Source organism: Alosa alosa, chromosome 9, assembly GCF_017589495.1.
Source record: "Alosa alosa isolate M-15738 ecotype Scorff River chromosome 9, AALO_Geno_1.1, whole genome shotgun sequence".
NCBI lineage: Eukaryota > Metazoa > Chordata > Actinopteri > Clupeiformes > Clupeidae > Alosa > Alosa alosa.
The window spans coordinates 30,835,315-30,860,093 of NC_063197.1; the positions used below are offsets into that span (position 1 = coordinate 30,835,315).

Here is a 24,779-nt window from a genome sequence, read left to right on the forward strand (position 1 = left end):
CTGACATAGGAGTAAAACGCAAAGTCCGGAGGAAGAAACACAGGAAAACATTGTATCCCTCACACACACAGACACACACACACACACATACACACGGCCCTCTGAAAGCTGAGGACTGAGGAATGTGAGGCTGTCTCTGATCGGAGGATGAAGGGAATGTTCGATATGAGAAGTCATAAATACAGTTCCATAAAGGTGGGCACACAAACACAGACAGACAGACAGACACACACACACACACACACACACACACACACACCACTTGCCTCAAAGCGTCTCTCGAAACACTGGAACTCTTTGAGCCGGTCCTGGAAGCCCTCAGCAAGTGCTCCACCTGTAAAAAAAACAAAAAAAAACAGCCTGCGTTAAAAGTTTCTCTGATACACATATCACACACACACACACACACACACAGCGAGGCCAGTAATGGCATGGGAGACAAGAAAAAAACAGACAGTTAAAAACTAGCCTATCAACCTCCGACAATTTCAATATTTTACAACAAATCGTGAATGACTGGAGGAAAGTTGTAGTGAGTTTTAGCCTAGTAGATGCCACAAGTACCCTGGAAATCCAGAGTTCTCGCGAGAGCACAATTTGAATTGTGCCCGCAAGATACTCTGGCCACGAGCAATGATCCAAATTTCTTCTCTCTCGAGCGAGAGGGACCAATCAAATCGGTGTAGGCAGGACAAAGGCGAGCTACACTGATGAATGACACTGATGAATTGTTGTGATTGGTCGTAGCGTTATCCAACCGCGCGCGCAGTGAGAGTTTCAAATGCATGCTTGGTGCCGTCCCTCGAGTTGGGCCATTTTCAATACTCGTGGCCAGACCCTTAATCTGAAAGATTCCAGGGTCTGGTTTACCAGGCTATGCCACAAGTGTTTATCACAACAAATTTCTAATATGCAGTAGGCAGATGTATGCATCAGACGAGTGGTAAAAAAGTTGAAACGCTCAACAGTGTTAGGCCACTTATCCTACACATTTGGTAGATTCAACAGAGAGCCATTCCTGTGAGAGTAGGCCTGTGAAAATGCACAGCAGATTCACAAATCAGGCTAGGTTTATTTGTGATTGCAGTCATCGTGAAATATGCGTATCAGTGTTTCCCACATAATTGAATTCTATTTGTGGTGGTAGGTTTGCAGAATTAACTTGAATGCAAAAGTTTTTAACACATTAGTGCAGCATGGTTATGATGCTAACCAGATTTAAGCACACGTTCACGCACACGTACTTAGTAGAACCTGTAAAAATCATTATGTGGTGGTCAATGTTGATATTGTGGTGGGCCGCCACAAATAAGTCAATGTATGGGAAACGCTGTGCGTAGCAGTGCCACCTGATTCCAAACACATAACAAGCTCGCGTTGCATTGCTGCGCCTGGGCGCCTACTTTCAGGGACTCGGATGATGCTGGAAAGAATTCCACACACGTTTTTTCACACCGTGGTAACCCACCGCGGTAATTAAGATAATTGAAATCAAAACGGTAATTGTTATCATCGAGAATTTTATCGTGGTTTACCGTTACCCCGGTAACCGTTACATCCCTAGTTGTGGCTCAAACCTCCCATGATTAACTTAAAGCCAAATGTTCCCAATATATTTAAGATCTGACATTGAACAAACAATGTTTCTTCTCTGAAACACCACACCCACACACACCTGTCAGTTGTTAATGCCACCACACACACGTGCATGCCAGACTATCCACATGCACGTACACAATTATATTAACAGTTCACTCTCTTAAATGAAAAATGACACACAGCTTGTCACACACAAAACATGCAGAGCTGGGGATGAAGCTGGCATGAAAACAGCGAGAGCCAACCTGTCCCGTGGCATCAAGGAAGCAAAAAAGGAATACACTCACAAGATAACCACCCACTTCAAAGACAGCAGGAACTCACAAAGCCCATGGCAGGGGCATTCAGGCCCCCACGGACTACAAGCCCATGCCACAGAGCTGTGAGAGCAACATCCCTCTGCTCAACAACCTGAACCGCTTCTTTGCTCGCTTTGAAGCACAAACAGCACCTGCCCACAGAAGACCCATCCCCTCTACATGAGCAGCCCCTGTGCCTCTCTGCCGACAGCTGAAGAGGACACTTGCTGCTATCAACACCAGAAGGGCAACAGGTCCAGACAACATCCCAGGACGCGGCGCTTGAAGGACTGCGGGGAGCTTTAAGGATGTCTTCACAGACATCTTTAACACTTCCCTGAAGCAAGCCATCGTCCCATCATGTTTCAAAGCTGCCACCATCATACCTGTGCCGAAGAAAACTGCTCCATCCTGCTTCAATGACTACCGCCCTGTGGCACTGACACCCATCATCATGAAGTGCTTTGAGCCGCTTGTCATGTCACATATCAAAGCCATTCTCCCCACCTGGACCCCTTCCAGTTTGCATACCGAGCCAAGCGGTCTACAGAGGATGCAATCTGCTCTGCCCCTCCACCCAGCCCTCACCCACCTGGAAAAAGAGACTCATATGTGAGATTGCTGTTTATAGACTTCAGTTCTGCATTCAACACCATAATACCACAACAACTCATCTGCAAACTTGACAAACTGGGACTCAGTACCTACCTCTGCAACTGGCTACTGGACTTCCTCTGTCAGAGGCCCCCAAGTAGTAATGTGGTTGGCAACAATACCTCAAGCAGCATCAAACTGAGCACAGGGCCCCCCATGGTGGCTGCTGCTCAGTCCGCTGTTCTTCACTCCTGCTGACGATGACTGCACTGCAACCTACAGCAACAATCACATAGTGAAATTTGCTGACGACACAACTCTGGTGGGTCTCATCACCAAGGGCTTAATTAGACTCAATACAGGTTGGAGGTCCACCCATCTGACCATCGTGGTGCAGGGACAACAACCTCCTGCTGAACGCCAGCAAGACCAAAGAGATTGTTGTTGACTTCGGAGGTCACACCCAACACCTGCCACTGACCATCGACGGTGCTGTGGTGGAGAGAGAGCGAGCAGCACCAAATTCCTGGGGGTGCACATCAGTGAAGACCCTCCTGACCACCAACATCACTGGCAAGAGAGCTCACTGGCTGTACTTCCCTCTCGTAAAACTCAGGGCGCAGCAAGTGCTCCGCACCAGCCATCATGACCACATTCTACCGAGGCACCATTGAGAGCATCCTCCAGCTGTATCGCTGTGTGGGGCGGAAGCTGCACTGAATACAACAGGAAAGCCCTGCAGCATAGTGAACACAGCTGGAAGGATCATTGGTGCTTCACTCCCTCCTGAAGGACATTTACACCACCCACCTCACCCGCAAGGCCGACCAAAAAAATTGTGAGTGATGCAAGTCACCCCGCCACAATCTGTTTGATCCTACTGCCCTCTGGGAGAGAGGTACAGAAGCCCGCGCCCCGCACTACCAGACTCACCAACAGCTTCATACACCAAGCTGTAAGGATGTTGAACTCTCTCCTCCTCCCCTCCACCCTCAGCTACATAACATCCTGGACATTGGACCCACAAGGGGCCCATTCTGCACTATCCACCTGCACACTTGAACACTTGCACACTTGTACACTTTACAACTTGGTGTTGTTGTCCTGAAAACACAACACTACACTCTTACATAACACCACTATGCCACTTTCTTTTATTACTTAGGTCAAACAGTATTTTATAGTATTTTACAGTATTTGCACTAGTATTTTATTGACTGTCTATGCACAATTTGGACAAAAAATTTTGCTGCTCTTATTTTTCATTATTATATGTGCCCTCTTATTTACTTATTTACTTACTTTTTTGTTTACTTGAATGTTATGTTTGTCTGCGGACTTAAAATTGGTCAAATATGTCTTGTCTTCACCGTGGGATAGTGAGAAACGTAATTTCGATCTCTTTGTATGTCTGGAACATGTGAAGAAATTGACAATAAAGCTGACTTTGACTTTGACTTTGACTTTGATGCATAGCAGTATAAAAGCCAGGCTATTAGCGTACACACAGGGCACTGGGGTGGGTGTGTGTCTGTGTGTCACGAGCTGTGGTTTAATGGTGTGAGGAGTGTGTGTGTATATGTGAGAGTGTGTGTGTACTGTATGTGTGTGTGCATGTATGTGTGTGTGTGTGTGTGTGTGTGCGTTGTGTGGTTAGTCTGTCCAGCATTAGAGGGTCTTTTTAAAGCTCTTTAACTGGATGCCAGTCTGGAGTGGCATCATGTGCCTGGCACCTCATTTAACCTCTAGAACACATCCTACCACACACACACACAAACAAACAAAGCTCTGTTTAAGCCCCTGGCTCCTCTACCCTTAACTGCTGTTATCTACAGAGTGAGTGTGTGTGTGTGTGTGCAGGTGGACAGTGGCTTAACCATAAGGCTCAGATATACTTCCACGTCTGCGGTCTGCGCATGCGGTACTGGCTGAGCGTATGACGAACATAAGACGACGTCATCATCGCAGCATGCGGGGGCTGTCGTGTATCTCCAAAATGTTGTGATTGTGCGTCAAGAGTGACGCGCAACAGGTGGACTACGAATGAGAAGAAACAACGCTGGAGAAGTTCAGTGCTGTCAGCCTCCACATCCATCCGCCTCATTCTCACCTTTTCCCTAAATACTGCAGGAACTGTGCCATCAGCCTCCATGTTGCCTCATTCTCACCTTTTCCCTAAATACTGCAGGAACTGTGCCATCAGCCTCCATGTTGCCTCATTCTCACCTTTTCCCTAAATACTGCAGGAACTGTGCCATCAGCCTCCATGTTGCCTCATTCTCACCTTTTCCAAAGGAACTGTGCCATCAGCCTCCATGGAACAGCCTCCCATGTTGCCTCATCAGCCTCCATGTTGCCTCATTCTCACCTTTTCAAATACTAAACTGTGCCATCAGCCTCCATGTTGCCTCATTCACCTTTTCCCTAAATGCACGGGAACCCATCCCAGCCTCCATGTTTGCCTCATTCTCACCTTTTCCTAAATACTGCCTCCCTCCATGTTGCCTCATTCTCACCTTTTCCCTAAATACTGCAAGAACTATCACCCAACATGTCCACCACGACATCCAGAGGAAGCTTCTGTCTGAGTAACAGGCAGCAATATGCGACTCTGTGTTCTTTGGTCTGTGTAGAGTAGTTGGAAGGATGTGCGATAATACGTGTTTGTGTACTGTGCGTGGGTCAGGCATGCGTGTGTGTGTGTGTGCGTGCGTGCGTGCTGTGCGTGGGTCAGGCGTGCGTGCGTGTGTGTGTGTGTGTGTGTGTGCGTGCGAGCATGGCCAGGCCATGCCCTGGCTCCTTACCCGTCTCTGGCATACCCTGAGCCTTCTGCGTATGAGTGAGGTGTGTGTGTGTGTGTGTGTGTGTGTGTGTGTGTGTGCGCTGCCCGTGCCATGCCATGCCTGTGCCATGCCCTGGCTCCTTACCCGTCTCTGGCATACCCTGGGCCTTCTGCATGCGGGAGTTCAGCACCTCCTTGGCCGACACGAAAAAGATCCTGTTGGGCGCCTGCTCACGATCCACCACTTTCAGCTCCTCCACCAGGAAGTTCACACACCTGTCTGTGTGCTGCTTACGCACCTGCACACACACACAGACGCACGCACGCACACACGCACACACACACTCATGTTGAGCTGCAGTCTTCAAAACACCAACATGGTGGCCCTACGCATTACACTGAAAACGACATCAAAAATCTAATGGCATAGGAGACAACCAAAGGGGTAATTTAAAGTTTTGAGCAAAATTATAAAATGTTACTTTTAACATCTCTTCGGTTCTGAATTGAAACATTTTTAAGTTGTGTGATCCTACACGCTTTGCCGCAGCTGCCCCTGCTGCTGCTGCTGCTGCTGCAGGTGATGATGCATGGAGCAAGTTTTTGAGTAATGCTGCTGGGCAACCACATAACCAGTTCCATTTATTCTGATTGGATGATCATGATGATTAAAGTTCTCCAGGAAAGAAAATGTTGCGCCGTAACAATGGGAACATTCCAGAACCACAATAATGAGGATCACTGCCCAGCAACTTTGCTCAAAAAGTTGCCCCATATGTTCATCACCAGCTTTGAAGGTTCAGTCAGGGACTTCGCAGGAAGTCACGTCATTTTTTAGCAGACGCCTTTAAATTACATTATATTACGACCATTGCTTAAACACGCCAGAGAGGTAGATCTATACCTTCAGTATAGCCTGGGCTGGCTACAGAGACAGTGTGCTCATGGAACAGCTAGTGTTCGGGAGGAGATGATTGCTGAATGTGACAAAAGAATTTATGGGCTTGTACCTGCACCTTTAAAGTGAATTCTGTTTTGGACATAAGCCTTATTCAGAATCAACATGTATTATGATAAGTTTCTGATTGTGGCTTCTGTATCATGGTAACACCCTGCCCTGGAGTGTGTGTGTGTGTGTGTGTGTGTTTACCTCGTCCATGTACTCTGGTTCGGATGCGGAGGCGTCCCAGCGGTTGTTGAGGATGAAAATGTTGGGTTTGGACAGGCGCTCATTTACTTTATGGAAGAAATGCTTCTCCTACATACACACATACAAACACAGGGTGAGAAGGGAGGTTCAGGGTTCACGAACACACACACACACACACACACACACACCAACCACATCCATCTACTTCCGTTTCCCATGTAAGGCGTATGCATAACATGTGAACTAATGAGGAATAACACATGCATACAGAGTACCCTCAGTGTACAGACATGTAACTGTGCACCTGTCCTACGCACGCGCCCACCCGTACCCACCCACACACACACACACACACACGGCAATGTGGAGTTCATTGCTGCGTATACTAACAGATGTATATGTTCTCTCCTTTCCCACGTGTGTGTGTGTGTGTGTGGGGGCGCGCACACGTGTCTCTACACACGAGGGTGTGTGTATCGACTGTGAGGACAGGAATAACGCACTGGCATGGAGTCTGGTTTTGGACGCACTGTGAGAGGTTAAAGAGGCCCGTCCCTTTAAGATCCCTGTCTGGAGAGGGGAGAGGGAGCCATCCCTTCAAGATCACTATCTGGAGAGGGGAGAGGGAGCCGTCCCTTTAAGATCACTATCTGGAGAGGGAGCCATCCCTTTAAGATCACTATCTGGAGAGGGGAGAGGGAGCCGTCCCTTTAAGATCACTATCTGGAGAGGGGAGAGGGAGCCGTCCCTTTAAGATCACTATCTGGAGAGGGAGCCATCCCTTTAAGATCACTATCTGGAGAGGGGAGAGGGAGCCGTCCCTTTAAAGGGGTGTCTCCCATGTCCATCTGTGGGGTGTCGCCCATGTCTCATTCCATAACACACACACACACACACACACACACACACACACACACAGCACCACAACCTCAAAGAGCAACCAAGCTCAACATCACGTCTTGTCCTGTCCTGTCCTGTCCTGTCCTGTCCTGTGTGTGTGTGTGTGTGTTTGTGTAGTGTGTCTGGTTGGCTGATTGTGAGGGCTGGCCTGAGATGACACACATGCTTCAGTGGATATAAACAGACCAGGACTGTCACACTGGACAACACACAGCCCCTTTCTCAGAACTGAGGGCAATCACACACACACAGACAGACAGACAGACAGACAGACAGACAGACAGACAGACAGACAGACACACACACACAGACAGACACAGCGAGCCCATGTGCCTTTCCAACCAAACACCCTGCTTCAGACCCCATGCGCCCCTCCCCCTACCCCAGTCCAATGGAACTGCATTCTTCTCACATTCCAGAGCCTGTACACACACACACGCACGCACGCACAATCCCTGAACGGCTCCTTTATAAATCACACACACACACACACACAAGTTCAGCTCCCCTGAGACTCTGTGTCCACACACAGATGTGCGTCTGGACAATGCAGAGGATCCAAACTGCCCTTAAATGGGAAAGGACACCAGAGCAGGACATAGTTCTACTGCAGGCCTGTGTGCTTAGTATCTGCAATTTAGAACCGGGTAAGTGGGTTTACCGTGCAGTTCTACTTTAGAACCCAGCCTGCTGGCTTATGGTGTGGTTCTACCCTAGAACCCAGCCTGCAGGCTAACAATGCAGTTCTCCTCTAGAACCCAGCCTGCAGGCTAACAATGCAGTTGTACTCTAGAACCCAGCCTCCAGGTTTATGGTGTTGTTCTCCTCTAGAACCCAGCCTGCTGGCTTATGGTGTGGTTCTACCCTAGAACCCAGCCTCCAGGTTTATGATGGAGCATGTGTGTTTAAGCTGCCGTTCTAATATAGAATCTGTGTTTATGGCGCAGTTCTACTCTAGAACATGTGAGATTATGCTGCAGGTGTATGTACACCCCGCCCCCAAACACACACACACACACACACACACACACACACACACACTGACCGTGTTCATGAGAGTAGACTCGGAGTTGGCCACCAGCACAAACACATCGGCGTCCAAGCAGAACTTGTCGATCCAGCTGTCCAGCTGTGTGGTGACGTCAGTCCCAGGGCTGAACACAGAGAATACAGGTCACACACACAACGCTCTACACACACATGCACACACACACATGCACGCACGCACACACATGCACACACGCACCCACACAAACGCACACACACACAAACACACCTGCCAGCATGGAATATACATGAAGGCTTTGCATGTAGCCATGCTCTGTGTGTGTGTGTATGTGTGTCAACATACCTGCAGGAGGTGTGTGCTTGTCTGTGTGTGTAAGAGCATGAGTGCGTGTGTGTGTCAACATACCTGCAGGTTTGTCTGTGTTTGCATACCTGCAGGTTTGTCTATGTGTAATATGGGGTGTGTGTGTGTGTGTGTGTGTGTGTGTAAACCCACCTGTCCACCAGCACCAGGTCGTCCCTCAGGAGGGCGCACTTGGTCTTGGGCCAGAAGACACGCACCAGGCAGCCGGCGTCCAGGCTCTCGTCCATGTGCAGCGCATGGGCCAGCTGGTTCACCGTCTGCAGGGGGCAGTAGGACTGACGTGAAGGGCAGCTCCAGCCAATCAGCATCCAGGACAGCCAAACATTTGAAAACAATGGCGTAAAAGCCCAATGGTCCCTTGCTGATTGGACCTTTACAGTATGTTAGTATGTTTCTAAGACTCTCTGTGACTCACTGTGGCTTCCACTACTAGTATGCCAGCGGTCAGCACCATGGAGGCTGAGATACAAGCTTTAGGCCAGGATCGCACAGACCAGCGGCAGGTTTACACTCCTGTACCTGAGGACTGGTGGATTGGTGTGCTGTGCCCTTTAGCCCTTGGTATGGAAAACAACTCTGCTATCTCATCTCTTTAATTATTTACAAACACCAGCGCCTGCAGAGGAAATGTGTGCCACATTCATATCTGTAAACATCTGAGCCCTCTATCCTGAGGTGAGGGGTGTGTGTGTGTGTGTAGAGGTAGACCGACATATCGGTTTGGCCAATATATTGACCATTTTTAGCCATCTAACATAGAGCTGGTTCAAAGTTACTTGTTTGTTTTGTAGCCTAATTTGAATACTTGCAGTACACTTATGTTTCCCACGCCATTTCCTGCACTTCTCTCACAAAACGAGTCAGCTGTCAGCATTCAAGGATGCATGTCGTGCGTGTTTCCCTATCAGTGTGGAGAATAACCTAAAAGCCTGACCCCAGAATATCGGCCAAATATCGGTTATCCACCATGCTAATGTTGGGGGTTCAGAGGGGAAATGTTTTGTGTGTTTCTGTGGTAACATTTTTAATTCTTAATATTGTCAATTAAAAGTTTGTATGTTTTAGTATTTGCACACTCATGACATTGCACACATTCAGTCTGCTGTCAGGGAAAATGTCTTGGAGAGTATCTCCAGGCCTGTAGGTGGCACCCTGGGAGGGAGGGACGGGGATGGGGGCAGGTACCATATAGCTGGCAGAGAAGAAGGAATTTTGAATGCCAGTGTGCAACACCTGAACCTTGCCTTGTTCGTTCTCTTTGTATTTTAAGGTATGTGTCATTTTATTCAATGTTGCCATCTAAGGTTATTTTGTAGAAATTGCTGGTTAATGTGTTGAATGATCCTGATATGATTCTTATTAAATTGAAGTAAATGTTGACATGTTTGAATATTTAAGTATTTATATTTAATGTTGAGTGTCTGAACATTGTTGGACATGTTTGAATATTTAAGTATTGATGCTTAAAGTATTTTAACTAATAAATGGAATGCCAGTGTGCAACACCTGAACCTTGCCTTGTCCGTTCTCTTTGTATTTTAAGCTCAAGCAAGAGAACGTGGTTGTGCCGTGCCCCAAGCTCCACTAGACTTGGAGGCCGGTAATACTAAGTCATATATATCGATATCGGCCATAAAAAAATGCATATCAGTCGACCCCTGTGTGTGTGTGTGTGTGTGTGTGTGTGTCTTAATGCTCTTCACCTCCTCCTTCGAGCCCTCGGTCTTGAGATGGGGTGCGCGTGTGTGTGCGTGTGTACCTTAATGCTCTTCACCTCCTCCTTCGAGCCCTCGGTCTTGAGATGGTGGGTTTGTGTGTGCGTGTGTGTGTAGGTACCTTAATGCTCTTCTCCTCCGAGCCCTCGGTCTTGAGATGGGGTGGGTGTGTGCGCGTGTGTGTGCGTGTGTGTAGGTACCTTAATGCTCTTCTCCTCCTCCGAGCCCTCGGTCTTGAGGTGGGGTGGGTGTGAGCGTGTGTGCGTGTGTGTGTCTTAATGCTCTTCACCTCCTCCTTCGAGCCTGTGGTCTTGAGATGGGGTGGGTGTGTGCACGTGTGTGCGTGTGTGTGTAGGTACCTTAATGCTCTTCTCCTCCTCCGAGCCCTCGGTCTTGAGGTAGGCCTTGTCCTCATCAGTGCCCTCCACACTGAGGAAGCAGTTGGTGGTGTGGCCGATGCCACTGGGCAACACACGGTCCCGCAGCATGGCGTTAATCACCGAGCTCTTACCGTTACTCGTCCTGGTAAAAATGCAGGAGAGAAAGAAGGGGGGGAAGAGAGAGAGAGATGGGGGAGAGAGAGAGAGAGGGGACAAGAGAGTGAAAGAGAAAGCAAAATGGAACAGAGTTATAAAACAGAGTTATACTACAACAATAATAAATGACTGCTGTTTTATTGATCTACTTAGACACACTGTACCACAAAGCTAATAAAGCAACTTTCTGAATTGACTGACAAAGAAACAGAGAGAGAGAGATTTAGAGAGAGAGAGAGAGAGAGAGAGAGAGAGAGAGAGAGAGAGAGAGAGAGAGAGAGAGAGAGAGAGAGAGAGAGAGAGAGAGAGAGAGAGAGAGAGAGAGAGAGAGAGAGAGAGAGAGAGGAGGTGTAGTATCCGTGTCAAAAATCCTCATGAATAACTAATGCGTTGGGTTATCATGGTTGCCAGCGTTCTGTAAGGGGATCCTGTGAGATCCCTGGACCAGGGATCAGTTGGACAACAGGAGCACAACACACACACAGCCAGGACAGGGATTAATTGGAAAACAGGAGCACAACACACACACGGCCTGGACCAGGGATCAGTCGGGCGACAGGAGCACAACACACACACACACACACACACACACACACACACACAGCCTAAACCAGGGATCAAATGGACAACAGGAGCACAACACACACACACACACACACACACACACTCAGAAACTGCCCTTTATTCCACCAGAGAAACCAGTCCTGCCAACATGACATTTTGATCTGGATAGTAGCCAGTTCAAAAGTGCAAGTTTGTGGTAAGATGTCATATATATATTAACATGTATGGTGTGAGTGTGTGTGTAGACATGTTGAGGCACTGTAGATGTTGATAGTAGTGCATTATTCAGAGGTGTAGAGTGTGTGTGTGCCGTGCTGTTACCTTCCAAAGAAGGCCACCTTCATGTGTCGGCGGGCCAACACCTCCTTGATGATGCTGAGCTTACTGGTGTACGCCTGGATCTGATCCAGCTGGTCTCGGCTGGAGATCTGCTCCAGAGAGCCATTCTTACACGTATCTGACAACACAAAACACACAAGCATTACAGCCAGTCAGCACCAGGGTCCACACACACACGGCTGACATTTTGAGCATCTGACCACCACACACACACACAGACACATTATCACCATACACATAATTACAATGACAAAACAAAACCAGCACACACAAAAAATAGGGTGTGTCATTAAGATAGGTACACACACCCAAGTTGGATTCCTGAGGACAACCAAAACAAAGAGAAGACTCAAAACGAAACCAGGGCAGGTAAAGTTGCCATCTCATCGAACATTGCATGTCATGGCATTCCACCCTTGGCCTTAGGGCTCGCTCTCACAAGCACAGGTACTTCCAAATCTCCCACTCACCTTCCACAAACTCGGCGGTCTCCTGGACATAGCACTGCAGCTGCTCGAACACGTCGCCGATCCTCTTCTTGGCCAGCACAAAGTGCTTGAGTGGCGAGAAATCTCCCTGGTCCAAACTCATCTTTCCTAAAGCGCACGCGCACACACACACGGGTTAATGGTTCATTGGATTACTAAGCAATCGAAATCCATGTAGCCATTACAAACTTTCCTAGTAGTGACCACTGACAACAACTACAGTTCTACCATCAACATGTGACCTACCTTTTCCACACCGACTCGATGGTTCTGTAGTTTTATCAAGTTTTCTGTTATTTGCTATACAAAGTTTACCTGGGTCTCCATATGTGTACATATGAACGTCCTTTATTTACGTTTGGACACGAGCAACTCCGTACATTTGAACTTGTGACCTTTGCTATATCCGTCGGAGCTACCCACCACAACTGAAAGTCAAAACAAGCGCACTAAAACGATTTAGTTTCCTGACAAGCAACTTGCTTTTCACTAGCACAATTGTATAATTAAATAGTCCATACTCTGAACCCGCAATATAACTACAAAAGTGTGTCTTAAACAGGTAACATTAACAGTCTCGTGAGTAGTTTTACCTTTCAGTCAAACGTGCTGCTATAGAAACGTGCTTACAGCAGGTTATGAAACGGGATTCCTCAACATGCTAATGATGAGTGACTATCAGTGACTATCGTTCGCTACGAGGAAAGTTATTTGGAAAAGAGGACTGTGATTTATGCAGTATTAAAATGCTATCTATCTATGCTGTAACGTTATCGTCACACGGTTGTTTGCATGCCAAGCAGCTATGGTACACGAAGCATTGCGTTAAGATAGAGTGGGCTAACGTTAACGTCTAACCTGAGTGTCGGATAACGTCAACGTATTATAAATGGCATGTGACCATGAACATACCTTATCGCATTTCTATAGCCGCATAATTTACATCTACAACCTAATAATGGCGTCACACTGACTTCCAATAGCTCAATAGTTTGACAGGGAAAATGTCACGGCTTCGCTAGCTAACGTTAGCTTGCCTGCTAGCTTCTGAGACCGCGGTGCTTAACGTTAACGTTACCTATCCAGGGCTGGTTAACGTTAACGTTAACGTTAACATTAATAGTGGCGTGGAGATAGCTGTCTAGATTAAATTAAACATGTCTTACCACGATGTCTTTCGGTGTCTCCTTTCACATAACGTTTACATTTCAAAACAAAATCGGCCTGCTATCCTCATGCGGACATCTTGACGTCCTGAAGAGAGCTAGTAGAAAGTGTCCGACTCATTCATGTCCTTGTCGGCAGCGTGCTGCTAACGTTAATGCTATCACCGCCGCCAACAGCCAACAACAGCCCAGCCAAGCGGTCAACAACAAAAGTCACGAGTCGTTCGGATCACACATGGCATGTAAACCTCTCTGCCTCTCTCTCTGGTTAATTATTAGTCACGTCTAGTCACTATCACTTTTATCACATGTATTATCACTACAGAGATATATTACTTCACCCCATAGGAAAACTAATGCTCTCATCCTCATATAAGCACAGAATACATAGACATCCTTTTTATATAGTTCATATTAAGATGAAAGTGAATGTAGTTATTAGCAAACCATCGCGTTTCGTTTCGGTAAAAAGATTCACCTGCTTTTGCAATAAAACATATTGGAACGCATAACTTTAATTCCGAAGTGAATTCATTTAACACATCAAATGCGCACAAGCCCTGATTTTTGTTATCACACGGACTTGACCACTAGAGGGCAATGAAATTATTGTAAACGTCCAACATGACGCAAACAAAGAGCGACAACAACTAGATCGTTCCACCACAACACTTGAGAATCGTGGCGATTGTCCATAGATTGATAATGCTAAACGATGGGAACATATTTGAAATCTATTGCATGTGTTTAAATACGTCTGTACCCGCCTGAAGCGCGTAAGTGGTGGATTTGGTAGCGTCAGGTAAAGACCGATTCATCCATGTTTGATTACAAACTGCCTTCCTTCGAGGATGACCTAAGGCTTTAGCAGAACCTCCAAGTTCATTGAGTTGTGTTACGTGGTTTTCATGGTTTAAAATCTTCACTTGTATTTCGAAATATAGCGCTAGATTTTCTAGACCACAGAATTAATGTGCAGTCTGACGGCTGCTGCAGTTGTAATTGATTCTGTGCAGTAGTTCCCCCTCAAACTTGATTGTTGACGCTAGCTGTTGCGCTATGTGCTACGCAAAACACTAGTGCTTCTGTTCGTTAGTCTCAGTCTTCTGTAAACCCTTTCATAGTCTCCATCAGACTCTAGATCCCTGCGGATTCTGATCGTTACCCTCGGTCTTATGAAAACCGTTATTGTATTCATCAGTCTCTAGATCCCTGCAGATTGAAAAAAAAAATGGTGTCCTTCCACAGTGCCGTGTTGCACAGATGAGCTTTTGCAATAGTTCTATGAAATAATTCCAGTGTGTGCTTCTTCATCCCCTTCCAATGAGCAGAGAGCAGAACCTGTGAGCAAATCCTCCCTGGAGTTGACAGAACCGGGCGCAGTGTGGTGCTAAGAGGGTGTGTTCTGCAGCTGTGGATGCGGTGCATGTTCCACCGGCAGCACCAGGCGCCACGCAGGAAAGACAGCGCTGAGAACCAGAGGAGAACACAGAGCGTGGAGAACCGGCGAGGCGCCCAGAAGGCCAAGCACGTGTCGCGTGTGTCCACCCTCAGGGGGAAGCGTCTGCGTGGCCACGTTCGCACTTACCTGTCCAGCCTGGGCTCTGAGGCTGGCCTGCTGACCCGCCAGGTCCATGGGGCCGCCCTGCTGAAGCAGCATTGTCCCGGCCCGCAGAACCTGCGTAGGAATGGGCCGCAGGCTGAGATGAGGGTCCCCGATCACAGCAGCCCCGACCCGGACGCGTCCCCACCGGCCTCGGACCCGACTGCAGCCCAGACGCCAGAGAATGGACGCTCGCGGAGGAGGCGCGTGCCCAAGACCTGCGACTGCTGTGGGCCCAACAGCAAAACTACGGTGGCCGGCAGGGGACATACTAATGACAAGACGGGCAGCCACACCCATCCGGGAGTCAAGAAGAGGGGCCGCCGGAAGAAGGAGGAGTCTGTTGCCAAGGTGACGACAGAGATGGACATGACTGTGGACATGCAGGAGGCGGAGCCTAAGAGGGATGTACAGGAGGGGGAGGGGCGGGGCCAAGACCAATGTCATGCAGAAGGTCAGCCTGAAGGTCAGGCTGAAGATCAAAGTGACGATCAGGCTGAAGGTGGAGTTGGCGTCCCCCATCTGCACGTCTCTGGTGCTGAGATGGAGGCAGACCAGCAGGCAGCCAATCAGGCCCCAGCGCTGACTCCCATCCAGTCACACGACCAGACTGCCAGCCGGTCGGCGCCCTCGGAGCCGACTCCTCCTGGCCTGGTGAACGGCACGGCGGAAAGCTCCGAGGTGGAGGAGCCCCCGCTGCCCAGCGATGGGGAGATGGAAGTGGAGGCCCCTCCTGTGGCCCCAGCCCCTGCCCCTGACCCTCTGGACCATTGTGTGCCCCCCCCCATGTGGGACCACCACTACTGTAAGAGGCCGCCGGGCCTCGACCCCCCCACAGACAGCCCCCCGCACACACAAACTCACACACACCCCGCAGACAGCAGCCATGAAGGAGTCGTAGACCTCATTCACGGTAAGGTGGAGTGTGTGAGGGGGAGGGTGTTGTGTGTGTGTGTGTGTGTGTGTGTGTGTGTGTGTGTGTGTGTGTGTGTGTGTGTGTGTGTGTGTGTGTAAGTGGTGGTAATACTCAGGTGTAACGGATGCCAGCTAGCTTAGCTGTGTGTGTGTGGAATGTTGGTAAACCTCACTCCCTGACGCCTCAAGAGTGCTGCTGGCATGCGAGCCAGTAGCCTGGGCTTTTAGCTCAACTGTCAGCACGCTCGCCTCCCGATCTGAGGTGCTGCTGTTCGCGGGTTCGAGTCCGGCTGTGTGCAGGGCTGAATCGCGCAGGTTTAACACACGTGTTTTACAGTTACACGTGTATGTGTGTGTGCGTGTGTGTGTGTAAATGGTTGTTATACTGTGTATGTGTGTGTGTGTAAGTGGTGGTAATACTCTGCCTGTATGTATGAATGTGTGTGTGTGTGCTTGCGTACGTGTGTGTGTAAATGGTTGTAATACTGTCTGTGTGTGTGTGTGCATAGTGCAGATACTCTATTAATGTGTGATTCCCCTATCTCGTCTCTGCATCCTATAGAATACCTTGAGGACTTTTATGAGAAGTACGGCAGCTTCATTCCTCTGTGTGAGACGGAGATTCACGATTATCTAAACAAGAAGTACAACACTGACCTCAGCGACAGGCAAGTTCACGTCCCATCATCCCTCAACCTCCATCCTCCGCTTCCTCTCCTGTTGAGTGGCTTTAGCTTGGCTGTGGTCAGCACATTACATTACATTACATTTTGCTGTCGCATTTTTAACCAAAGTGACTAACAACATGGTAAACAGTTTAAGTTTTAAAGCAATTCTCAACAATTTTAGGACAATTTCAAAACGGTAGAGTACAGTAAGAATAAGTGCATCAGTGAGTGCTGTTTTTTTTGCCTGCTGTTTTTTTTGTCTGCTGTTCTCCTGACATTTGACTTCTCTCTCACCCTGTGTGTGTGTGTGTCCAGCAGGAAGTTGATCCACTCGGAGGTGGCCAAGTACAAGGCAGGCCTGGCCTCTGTGTCCATGCAGCACTTTAAAGTGAGCCACAACAAGCACACACTCACCTTGGAGGACCTGTCCACGCTCGACCACCACAACTGGGTCAATGACCAGGTAAACGCGCCAGGTTCGGTCAGTCTGGATGGCTGCAGACAGGATTGCTGTCTAGTTTACCTGCAGACAGGATGGCTGTCTGGTCTAGTGTACCTGCAGACAGGATTGCTGTCTAGTTTACCTGCAGACAGGATGGCTGTCTGGTCTAGTGTACCTGCAGACAGGATTGCTGTCTAGTTTATCTGCATACAGGATGGCTCTCTGGTCTACATACAGAATACTGAAGGTTTTTCTTTCCTGCTGTTGTAACTGAGTCTCTGTGTGTGTGTCTGTCTCTATGTCTATCTGCAGGTGATCAACATGTATGGTGAACTGATCATGGAGGCTGCCAGCCATAAGGTGAGATTCTACTGGGACTGTGACCAGGGCTGCTAGGAATTCTCACAACTGGCACAACGTCATAGAATGCATTTGAACAGATTTAGCCCGTAGCTAACACTTACCATAATATCTAATGTAAAACGTTAGCTTTGCTAGCTAGCTAACTGTGGAACTTCAGTATGACCTAGCCAATTATCTCACCTAGTTGTAGGAAATACGTTCGTATTTCAAGTGATAGAATTAAGGGTTGACTTATGTTTAGTTGACGTTATGACATAAAGTTAAGCTTGCCGAACTTAGTTATACAGTCAGCCACTTAGTTATACAGTCACACCAACCTTATTTTGTGCCTTGTATTCACATTTGTTCAAAGATTTAGTAAGTACAAGCCCTTTTCGCTCCCCACTTCGATGCAGCTCCATAGGTTTCCATTCAATCGAAACATATTTCATTTATATATACATATATTTCATATTTCCCCTAAAAGGGGGCGTGTACGTGCAACACTACAAAGTCCTTATGCTGTGGCATTCTGGAAGGTTCTTGGAGTGTGAGGGAGCAGCGAGGTTTTAGAAGCATGAGTTGGAGCACTGTGAGGTTCTAGAAGTGTGCATGAGTCGTGACGTTCTAGAAGTCAGTTATACGGTGTACATACTGTATTAGGACATCCCCAGAGTCAGACATCAGATGAAAAGGCATCAGGTTTCGGGAAAACCGCTGTAGTTTACAAAATTTCACCGTCAGATAAAAGAGGGTCAGGAAAATCTGTGTCGGATAAAACGACAGGCAGAACAGCCTTCAGAGTCCGGTATCAGACATCAGATCACAGGAAAACCTCTGTCAGAAAAAGCGCCGTCAGACGAAAAGCTGACAGGTAGCCTAGAGCAGAAAGATGGTAGCTTGCTGAATAAGGTGTGTGTGTGTGTGTGTGTGTGTGTGTGTGTGGATTGATTCACTCTGCTGTGTGTGTGTGTGTGTGTGGGATTGATTCACTCTGCTGTGTGTGTGTGTGTGTGTGTGCGTGCGTGCGTGCGTGTGTGTGTGTGTGTGTGTGCTGCTATGATCTATTACCTCTAGTGTTGCTGATGTTGCCATCTGCTTGTGTGTTGCAGGTTCATTTCTTCAACAGCTTCTTCTACAGGCAACTAGTGGCTAAAGGCTATGAGGGAGTGAAACGGTGGACCAAGAAGGTAGTGTGCCGTGTGTGAGAGAGAGAGAGTGTGTGTGAGTGCCCGGTGAAAGAGGGGCATTCCTTCTGACCCTTAAAATTTCTTCACTGTTTTCTCAATTTTTGCTTCTTTTTCGCTGGCTCTATCATGACTAATGTCTGAGAAACTCCATCGCTGCCTTTTTCTAGCCGGTGCCTGGCGTGTATGTGTATTTGAATGCAGTAAAGCAATTTGTTACACTCGTTATACTTCCTGACACTGAGACCGTCGGCCCGCCGGCCCACAGTTGCAAGGGTGCTTTTTCTGCTCACAGGCGCTAGGGGGAAGCGAGACGGCCACCATTCAAAAAAGTCATATAACCATTCCAATGACTGACTCATGAAGCTGTTAAGTTAAGGTACTTTAAGGTAAATTAAGCTAAAAAACCTGCATAGTTTGCCTTTAAGAAGGTAGTGTGCCGTGTGTGTGAGAGAGAGTGTGTGAGTGCCCAGTGGAGGAGGGGGTTCCTCCTGACACTTAAGAAGGTAGTGTGCCGTGTGTGTGTGAGACTCCTACTCACTCTGGCAGACTCACAGCTCTATTCAGCCTGAACTCAAGCAAACAGATGTCCAGGAAATGATAAAGAAATGTTGTTGCACTTTAGTTTGAAATCTTGTCCACCCCTCCTCTTCCTCCTCCTCTCCTCACCTCTTCTCCTCCTCTTCCTCCTCTTCTCCTCCCCTCTCTTAACCCCCCTCATCCTTTCTCTTGTCGTCCTCCTCTTCCTCATTCACCTCTTCCTCCTCCCTCTCCTCTTTATTCTCCTCTTCCTCCTCCTTCTCTTCTTCCTCCTCCTCTTTATTCTCCTCTTCCTCCTCCTTCTCTTCTTCTCTTCCTCCTCCTCTTTATTCTCCTCTTCCTCCTTCTCCTCCCTCTCCTCTTTATTCTCCTCTTCCTCCTCCTTCACCTCTTCCTCCTACTTCTCCTCCTCCTCCTCCTACTTCTCCTCCTCCTCTTCTCCTCCTCCTCCTCCTCCTCCAGGTGGATGTGTTCACTAAGCGGCTGCTGCTGATTCCGCTGCACCTGGAGGTGCACTGGTCTCTAATCACAGTGGACGTGACCAGTAAGAGCGTCCACTTCTACGACTCCCAGGGGATCATGTTCAAGTACGCCGTGGATGTGAGTGCTTCTCACACACACACTAACCCCTCTCTGTGTGTGTGTGTGTGTGTGTGTGTGCGCGCGCGCACTAGAGCCCGACCAATTTATCGGCGGACCGATATTATCGGCCGATATTAGGCATTTTCCAAACTATTGGTATCGGCATTTATAATGGCCGATAAATGAATATTTAAAAAAAAAAAAAAAAAAACGGACGAAACACCCTTCAACCATGTCATGAGTGTTGGCGTTGTATAGTTTGTCCACCAGAGGGCACTCTACACCGTCCCTGCTGGCAACACTCGTGTTTAAAGGAGAATTCCGGTGTGATATTGACCTAAAGTGTATTGAAACATGATACCGAGTGTGAACGTATGTCTCATAGCCCATCTCGGCTTGTCCCCTGCACTCCAAAATCTGGCGCTAGTTAGCCGATGCTACCAACAGCTTTTTCAATAGTGGTGCTTCGGCATCGGGCTAGCCATGCAAATAAATCACTGTTTTACACCCATTTACGAGGCTCAATGTATCTCCACACTTCATTGGTAGACTTCCGAGGGCCCTGACATTTAAAACGAGACATTGAGAACTTTGAAAAAGCACTGGTAGTTTACTTACAAGACAATTTATACAGACAGTATCTTCACGAAGTTTGCAGCCATCTTGAATTTAGTCACGATAAGTCGAGCAACGAATGAACTGGTATGATAAGGGATCAGATTCCAAAAATAATTCAGTGGAAATGCATGGATTCCAGTTGCTGCTACTGGAAGAAACTGGAATCCATGCATTTCCACTGAATTATTTTTGGAATCTGATCGCGAGTGAGATCATCAGTGAAGTGTGTTCATGGTGATTTGGTCACGAGACATACATTGCTTGAAATAACAATTAAAAGAACATTCCCATCAGTTCTCTTAACTCAAATAAGCATGACAAAATTCGTGAAAACAATGTCCAGTTTTGCTGCTGTTAAATAAGCCGAGAGTGAAGCGGAATTACGTTACATAGTAATTACGTTACGTTGTTACAGTGTAGTTGACTGTCCTTTTAACTTTTGACAATGTGACTGAAGATGTATTTCTTTAATAGCGTGACAGTTATAGCAGTGAGACGTATAATCTCTTCCCGGGCTGTTTTTTGAAAGCGTATGTTTTACAATTTGCAGTACGACGTTATCCATTGCTCATCATAGACTAGCTAACCACAAAGCTAGCTAATGCCATGAATATCAGTGGAAGACCGCTAACGTTAACATTAATTACATTACATTACATTTAGCAGACACTTCTTGACCAAAGTTAAATTAATGAGCTTGGAAACCACAACGAACTTATTCTGCCTAAATAAAGTAATGATTTATAACTAGTATATCTGTAGTTACAGTCCCTGCATTGTAAAATGTAAGTTAGACGTGCGAGGAGTGAACATTTAGACAAAGAAAAAGTATCAAACGTAGCTTGTGCATAAAAGTTAGCTTTTCTTTTACACGTGTGTGAAATCCAATGACGCCAAGTGTGCGTTTCAGACTGTCGTTCAGCCGCAGCATTAACGACTTACATAATGGATTTAGATCACTAAATAGTAGGTTTTAGAAGGCAGGCAGCAACTGATGATTGAAAATGGTTTGATGTAGCTTGATGGAAATAATTTTAAAAGTTCAGGTAAAGGGATGGGCAAACTGACATTGTAATTATAAGGTAGCTTATAAGGCAATAGGGACTAATTATTACACACGCACACTTAAACATTTAAGAGTGACCTTTATCTTGTTTAATGATAATACAAATGATGATGATAGTAATAATTTTTTGTAATTATTAAGTCTTCAAAGTTATATTTATGAAGCTTACTAAGTCTTTTAATACTGGTAACTTTGATTTGGTTGTTGTTGTTATTGTGTTTTTGTTCAAAAGACTAAGTTTCATATCTTAAGTTTCTATTTTTATACATATTATTTATCAGAACTTTAATATATTTTGATGTTCCTCTGTGACAATATTATTTAAAAATAAACAAGTTTGTTTTTTAAATGCATTATCATATTATTTTAGTCAATACTCATAAATAACTACAAATAACTAATGTTAGGGAAATCTGTTGTTTTGTTGCGCGTTTCTGAAAAAAAAAATATATATCGGAATATCGGATTTTTAAATCAACAAAGATTTGTATCGGTATCGGCCTTCAAAATCCTTTATCGGTCGGGTTCTAGCGCGTGCGTGTGTGCGCGTGTGTGTCTGTGTGTTTGTGTGTGTGTGTGTGAGTGTGCGTGTGTGTGTGCGTGCGTGCGTATTTCTCACTGACTAGAGGTCGTGTGTGTGTGTGTCTTTGTCCAGAACATCCTGAGGTATCTGTTGGCAGAGGCCAGAGAGAAAAAAGCAGCCGGGCTTCCAGAAGGGCTGGAAGATGCTCATCAACAAGGTGAGTGCCACTGACATCACACACACACACACACACACACACACACACACACACAACTAAATATAGCTAAATAAAAAAAATAGCTAAATGTAACGTATCATAGCAACAACATGTTTCCACCTCACATGTTTTTAACTCACTAATTCAGAAAACGTGATGTGTGTGTTCTGGTGGTGAAAAAAGCATGTCCGTGTGTGCGCCCCCTGCAGGCCGATTAGGAAAGGTCTAGAGTTTTCTCGTGGGTGTAAGGGAAGGCTAGTGATGTTGTGTGTGTGTGTCCTGTGTCTCAATGGGAGATCATACCATGGTTTGATAACTGATTCAATAAACATGTGTTAAATCTCTCTCTCTCTTTCTCTTTTTTCTTTCTTTCTTTCTTTCTTTCTTTCTTTCTTTCTCCTTCCCTCTCTGTAGTGTATTCCTCAACAGAAGAATGATAGTGACTGTGGAGTCTTTGTGTTGGAGGTGAGATCTGCTTCATACTATTTCAACTCCTCGCTTTTAATGACCTCACACACTCTACAGTTTTTTTTGCCTGTTCGCTAAAACACATTTTCTGAATAAATGTTCTTCTCCTCTCTTCACCACTCCTGTCCTCTTTCCTTCTTCCTTCCATTCTTTCTCTCTCTCTCTCCTGCTCTCTCTCCCACTCTCTCTCTCCTCTCTCTCTCCTTCTCACCTCTCTCTCTTTCTCTCTCTCCTGCTCTCTCCTGCTCTCTCTCTCTCTCTCTCTCTCTCTCTCCATGCTGCAGTACTGTAAGTGCCTGGCTCTGAAGCAGCCTCTGCAGTTCTCTCAAGAGGACATGCCTAAAGTCCGCAAGCGGATCTACCAGGAGTTGTGTGAAGGCAAACTCAAAGACTGACCTTCGTCCAGGGAGACTTAGCGTCGCTAATGGACACTGACCGTCGTTAAGGAGACCTACCAGGGATGCCTCGCTGCTAGTAGGTCTCCTTAGCCCTGGGTCAAACACTGACGTGCTGTTCACGAAACTTGTTACGACTGACCGATAACCACCGGTAAAGGGGCCCTTGTAAACTGACCACCGTTAAGGGCTCTCTTGAGGACAGATGGCTGTTACCGGGGCCTCTTAAAGTCTGCTGCGTGCTGTTATGTCTGTGACGGGGAACCGGTCCCTGGGTCTTGTGTTCTCTGGCGGGCCTTGGACCGGTCCCTGGGTCTTGTGTTCTCTGGCGGGCCTTGGACCGGTCCCTGGGTCTTGTGTTCTCTGGCGGGCCTTGGACCGGTCCCTGGGTCTTGTGTTCTCTGGCGGGCCTTGGACCGGTCCCTGGGTCTTGTGTTCTCTGGCGGGCCTTGGACCGGTCCCTGGGTCTTGTGTTCTCTGGCGGGCCTTGGACCTGCCTGCTGGAGGATGGATGGATGGAGCAACATACCCCCCCCGACCGATGAAGGACAGAACGACGGGATGAAAGGAACGGGTGTTTAGCCCTCTTTTCTTCTCCTCACCATTCCTCCCTTCTCCTCCGCTGCTGGAAAATCACACCATCCGTCCACTGCCCCACAGCAACCTGCTGCTCTCACACTCTCCTCCCACACACACACACACACACACACACACACACACATTCACACACTCTTAATCCCTTCCTTACACACATACACACACTTAAAAACAATACTCAATCACACACACACCCTCCCTCCCTCTCTCTCTCTCTCTCTCTCTCTCTCTCTCTCTCTCTCTCTCTCTCTCTCTCTCTCTCTCTCTGCTGTGGGGGTGGGGATGGCGTGACTGATCTGCTGTTCTGTTCGGCTCCGTTCGGTTCCATTAGGTTCTGTTGCTATCTGTTTTAATTGCCGCCTAACCGTTGTTGGCCATCCTCTGATATTTTGCTCCAGCTTTGCAGCGCTAGCGCACCTCTCTGAGCTTTATGACTCGTTTTGATCTTGTTTATGACCCCGTTATGAACTCTTTATGACACGTTATGATCTCTTTATGACCCGTTATGATCTCATTATGACCTCTTCCTTTACAAAGCCCCCTCCCTGTCAGACTGTTTCTGATGGCAGACATCACGGTGCTGCAGGAGACGTGGGTACAGTTTCACACGCGAGTTAGGTCGCTGCCATGGTTACACACGCGAGTCTGGTCGCTGCCATGGTTCCACACGCGGGTTAGGCCGCTGCCATGGTTACACATGCGAGTCTGGTCGCTGCCATGGTTACACGTATCTGCCTGCCTCAGAAGTGTTTCATGAATGTACCGTCACTGGAGTGCTTTTACTCAGGAGGCGTGTGTGTGTATGGGGGCAGGAATTGTTTGAGGTGTGTGTGTGGTGTGTGTGTCTGTGTGAGAGAGAGAGAGAGAGAGAGAGAGAGAGAGAGAGAGAGAGAGAGGGGAGGTGTGTTCTCCAGTCTGCCGACTCCTGCTAGCTCCCAGCACCTCTGGTGTGCGTGTGTGTGTGTATATGTATGGGGGCAGAAAGCATTTGAGGTGTGTGTGTGAGAGAGAATGTGCGAGCGAGAGGAGAGAGAGAGAGCGTGTGTGTGTGTGTGTGTGTGTGTGTGTGTGTGTGTGTGTGTGTGTATTCTCCAGTCTGCCTACTCCTGCTG

The 24,779-nt window shown here is 47.4% G+C and overlaps 2 protein-coding genes across 5 annotated transcripts in view; one reads left to right on the forward strand and one right to left on the reverse strand.

Moving 5' to 3' along the window:
• Positions 1 to 13,799, reverse strand: part of LOC125301106 (mitofusin-1-like) — a 23,466-nt gene extending 9,667 nt beyond the window's left edge. Inside the window, exons 1-9 of one of the 4 annotated variants that reach the window (XM_048253378.1) lie at positions 13,505 to 13,799; positions 12,321 to 12,446; positions 11,833 to 11,968; positions 10,771 to 10,933; positions 8,829 to 8,953; positions 8,370 to 8,478; positions 6,425 to 6,532; positions 5,420 to 5,573; positions 267 to 334 (exon numbers count right to left, since the gene is read on the reverse strand). In XM_048253378.1, coding sequence (XP_048109335.1) covers positions 267 to 334; positions 5,420 to 5,573; positions 6,425 to 6,532; positions 8,370 to 8,478; positions 8,829 to 8,953; positions 10,771 to 10,933; positions 11,833 to 11,968; positions 12,321 to 12,441 — 984 coding nt within the window. In that variant the 5' untranslated portion in view covers positions 12,442 to 12,446; positions 13,505 to 13,799. Of the gene's footprint in view, positions 1 to 266; positions 335 to 5,419; positions 5,574 to 6,424; positions 6,533 to 8,369; positions 8,479 to 8,828; positions 8,954 to 10,770; positions 10,934 to 11,832; positions 11,969 to 12,320; positions 12,447 to 12,584; positions 13,013 to 13,504 lie in introns of those variants that run through there. The other 3 variants (XM_048253377.1, XM_048253376.1, XM_048253379.1) reach the window with 3 other exon arrangements.
• Positions 13,800 to 14,154: 355 nt separating this feature from the next.
• On the forward strand, positions 14,155 to 23,859 carry senp5 (SUMO specific peptidase 5). Its single transcript, XM_048253279.1, is given in 11 exon segments — positions 14,155 to 14,306; positions 14,836 to 16,020; positions 16,585 to 16,690; positions 17,006 to 17,153; positions 17,445 to 17,492; positions 18,587 to 18,664; positions 19,664 to 19,801; positions 22,123 to 22,158; positions 22,160 to 22,207; positions 22,622 to 22,672; positions 22,960 to 23,859. Coding segments are annotated over 10 exon segments (1,863 nt in total). The 5' UTR covers positions 14,155 to 14,306; positions 14,836 to 14,921; the 3' UTR covers positions 23,071 to 23,859.
• Positions 23,860 to 24,779: the final 920 nt, after the last annotated feature.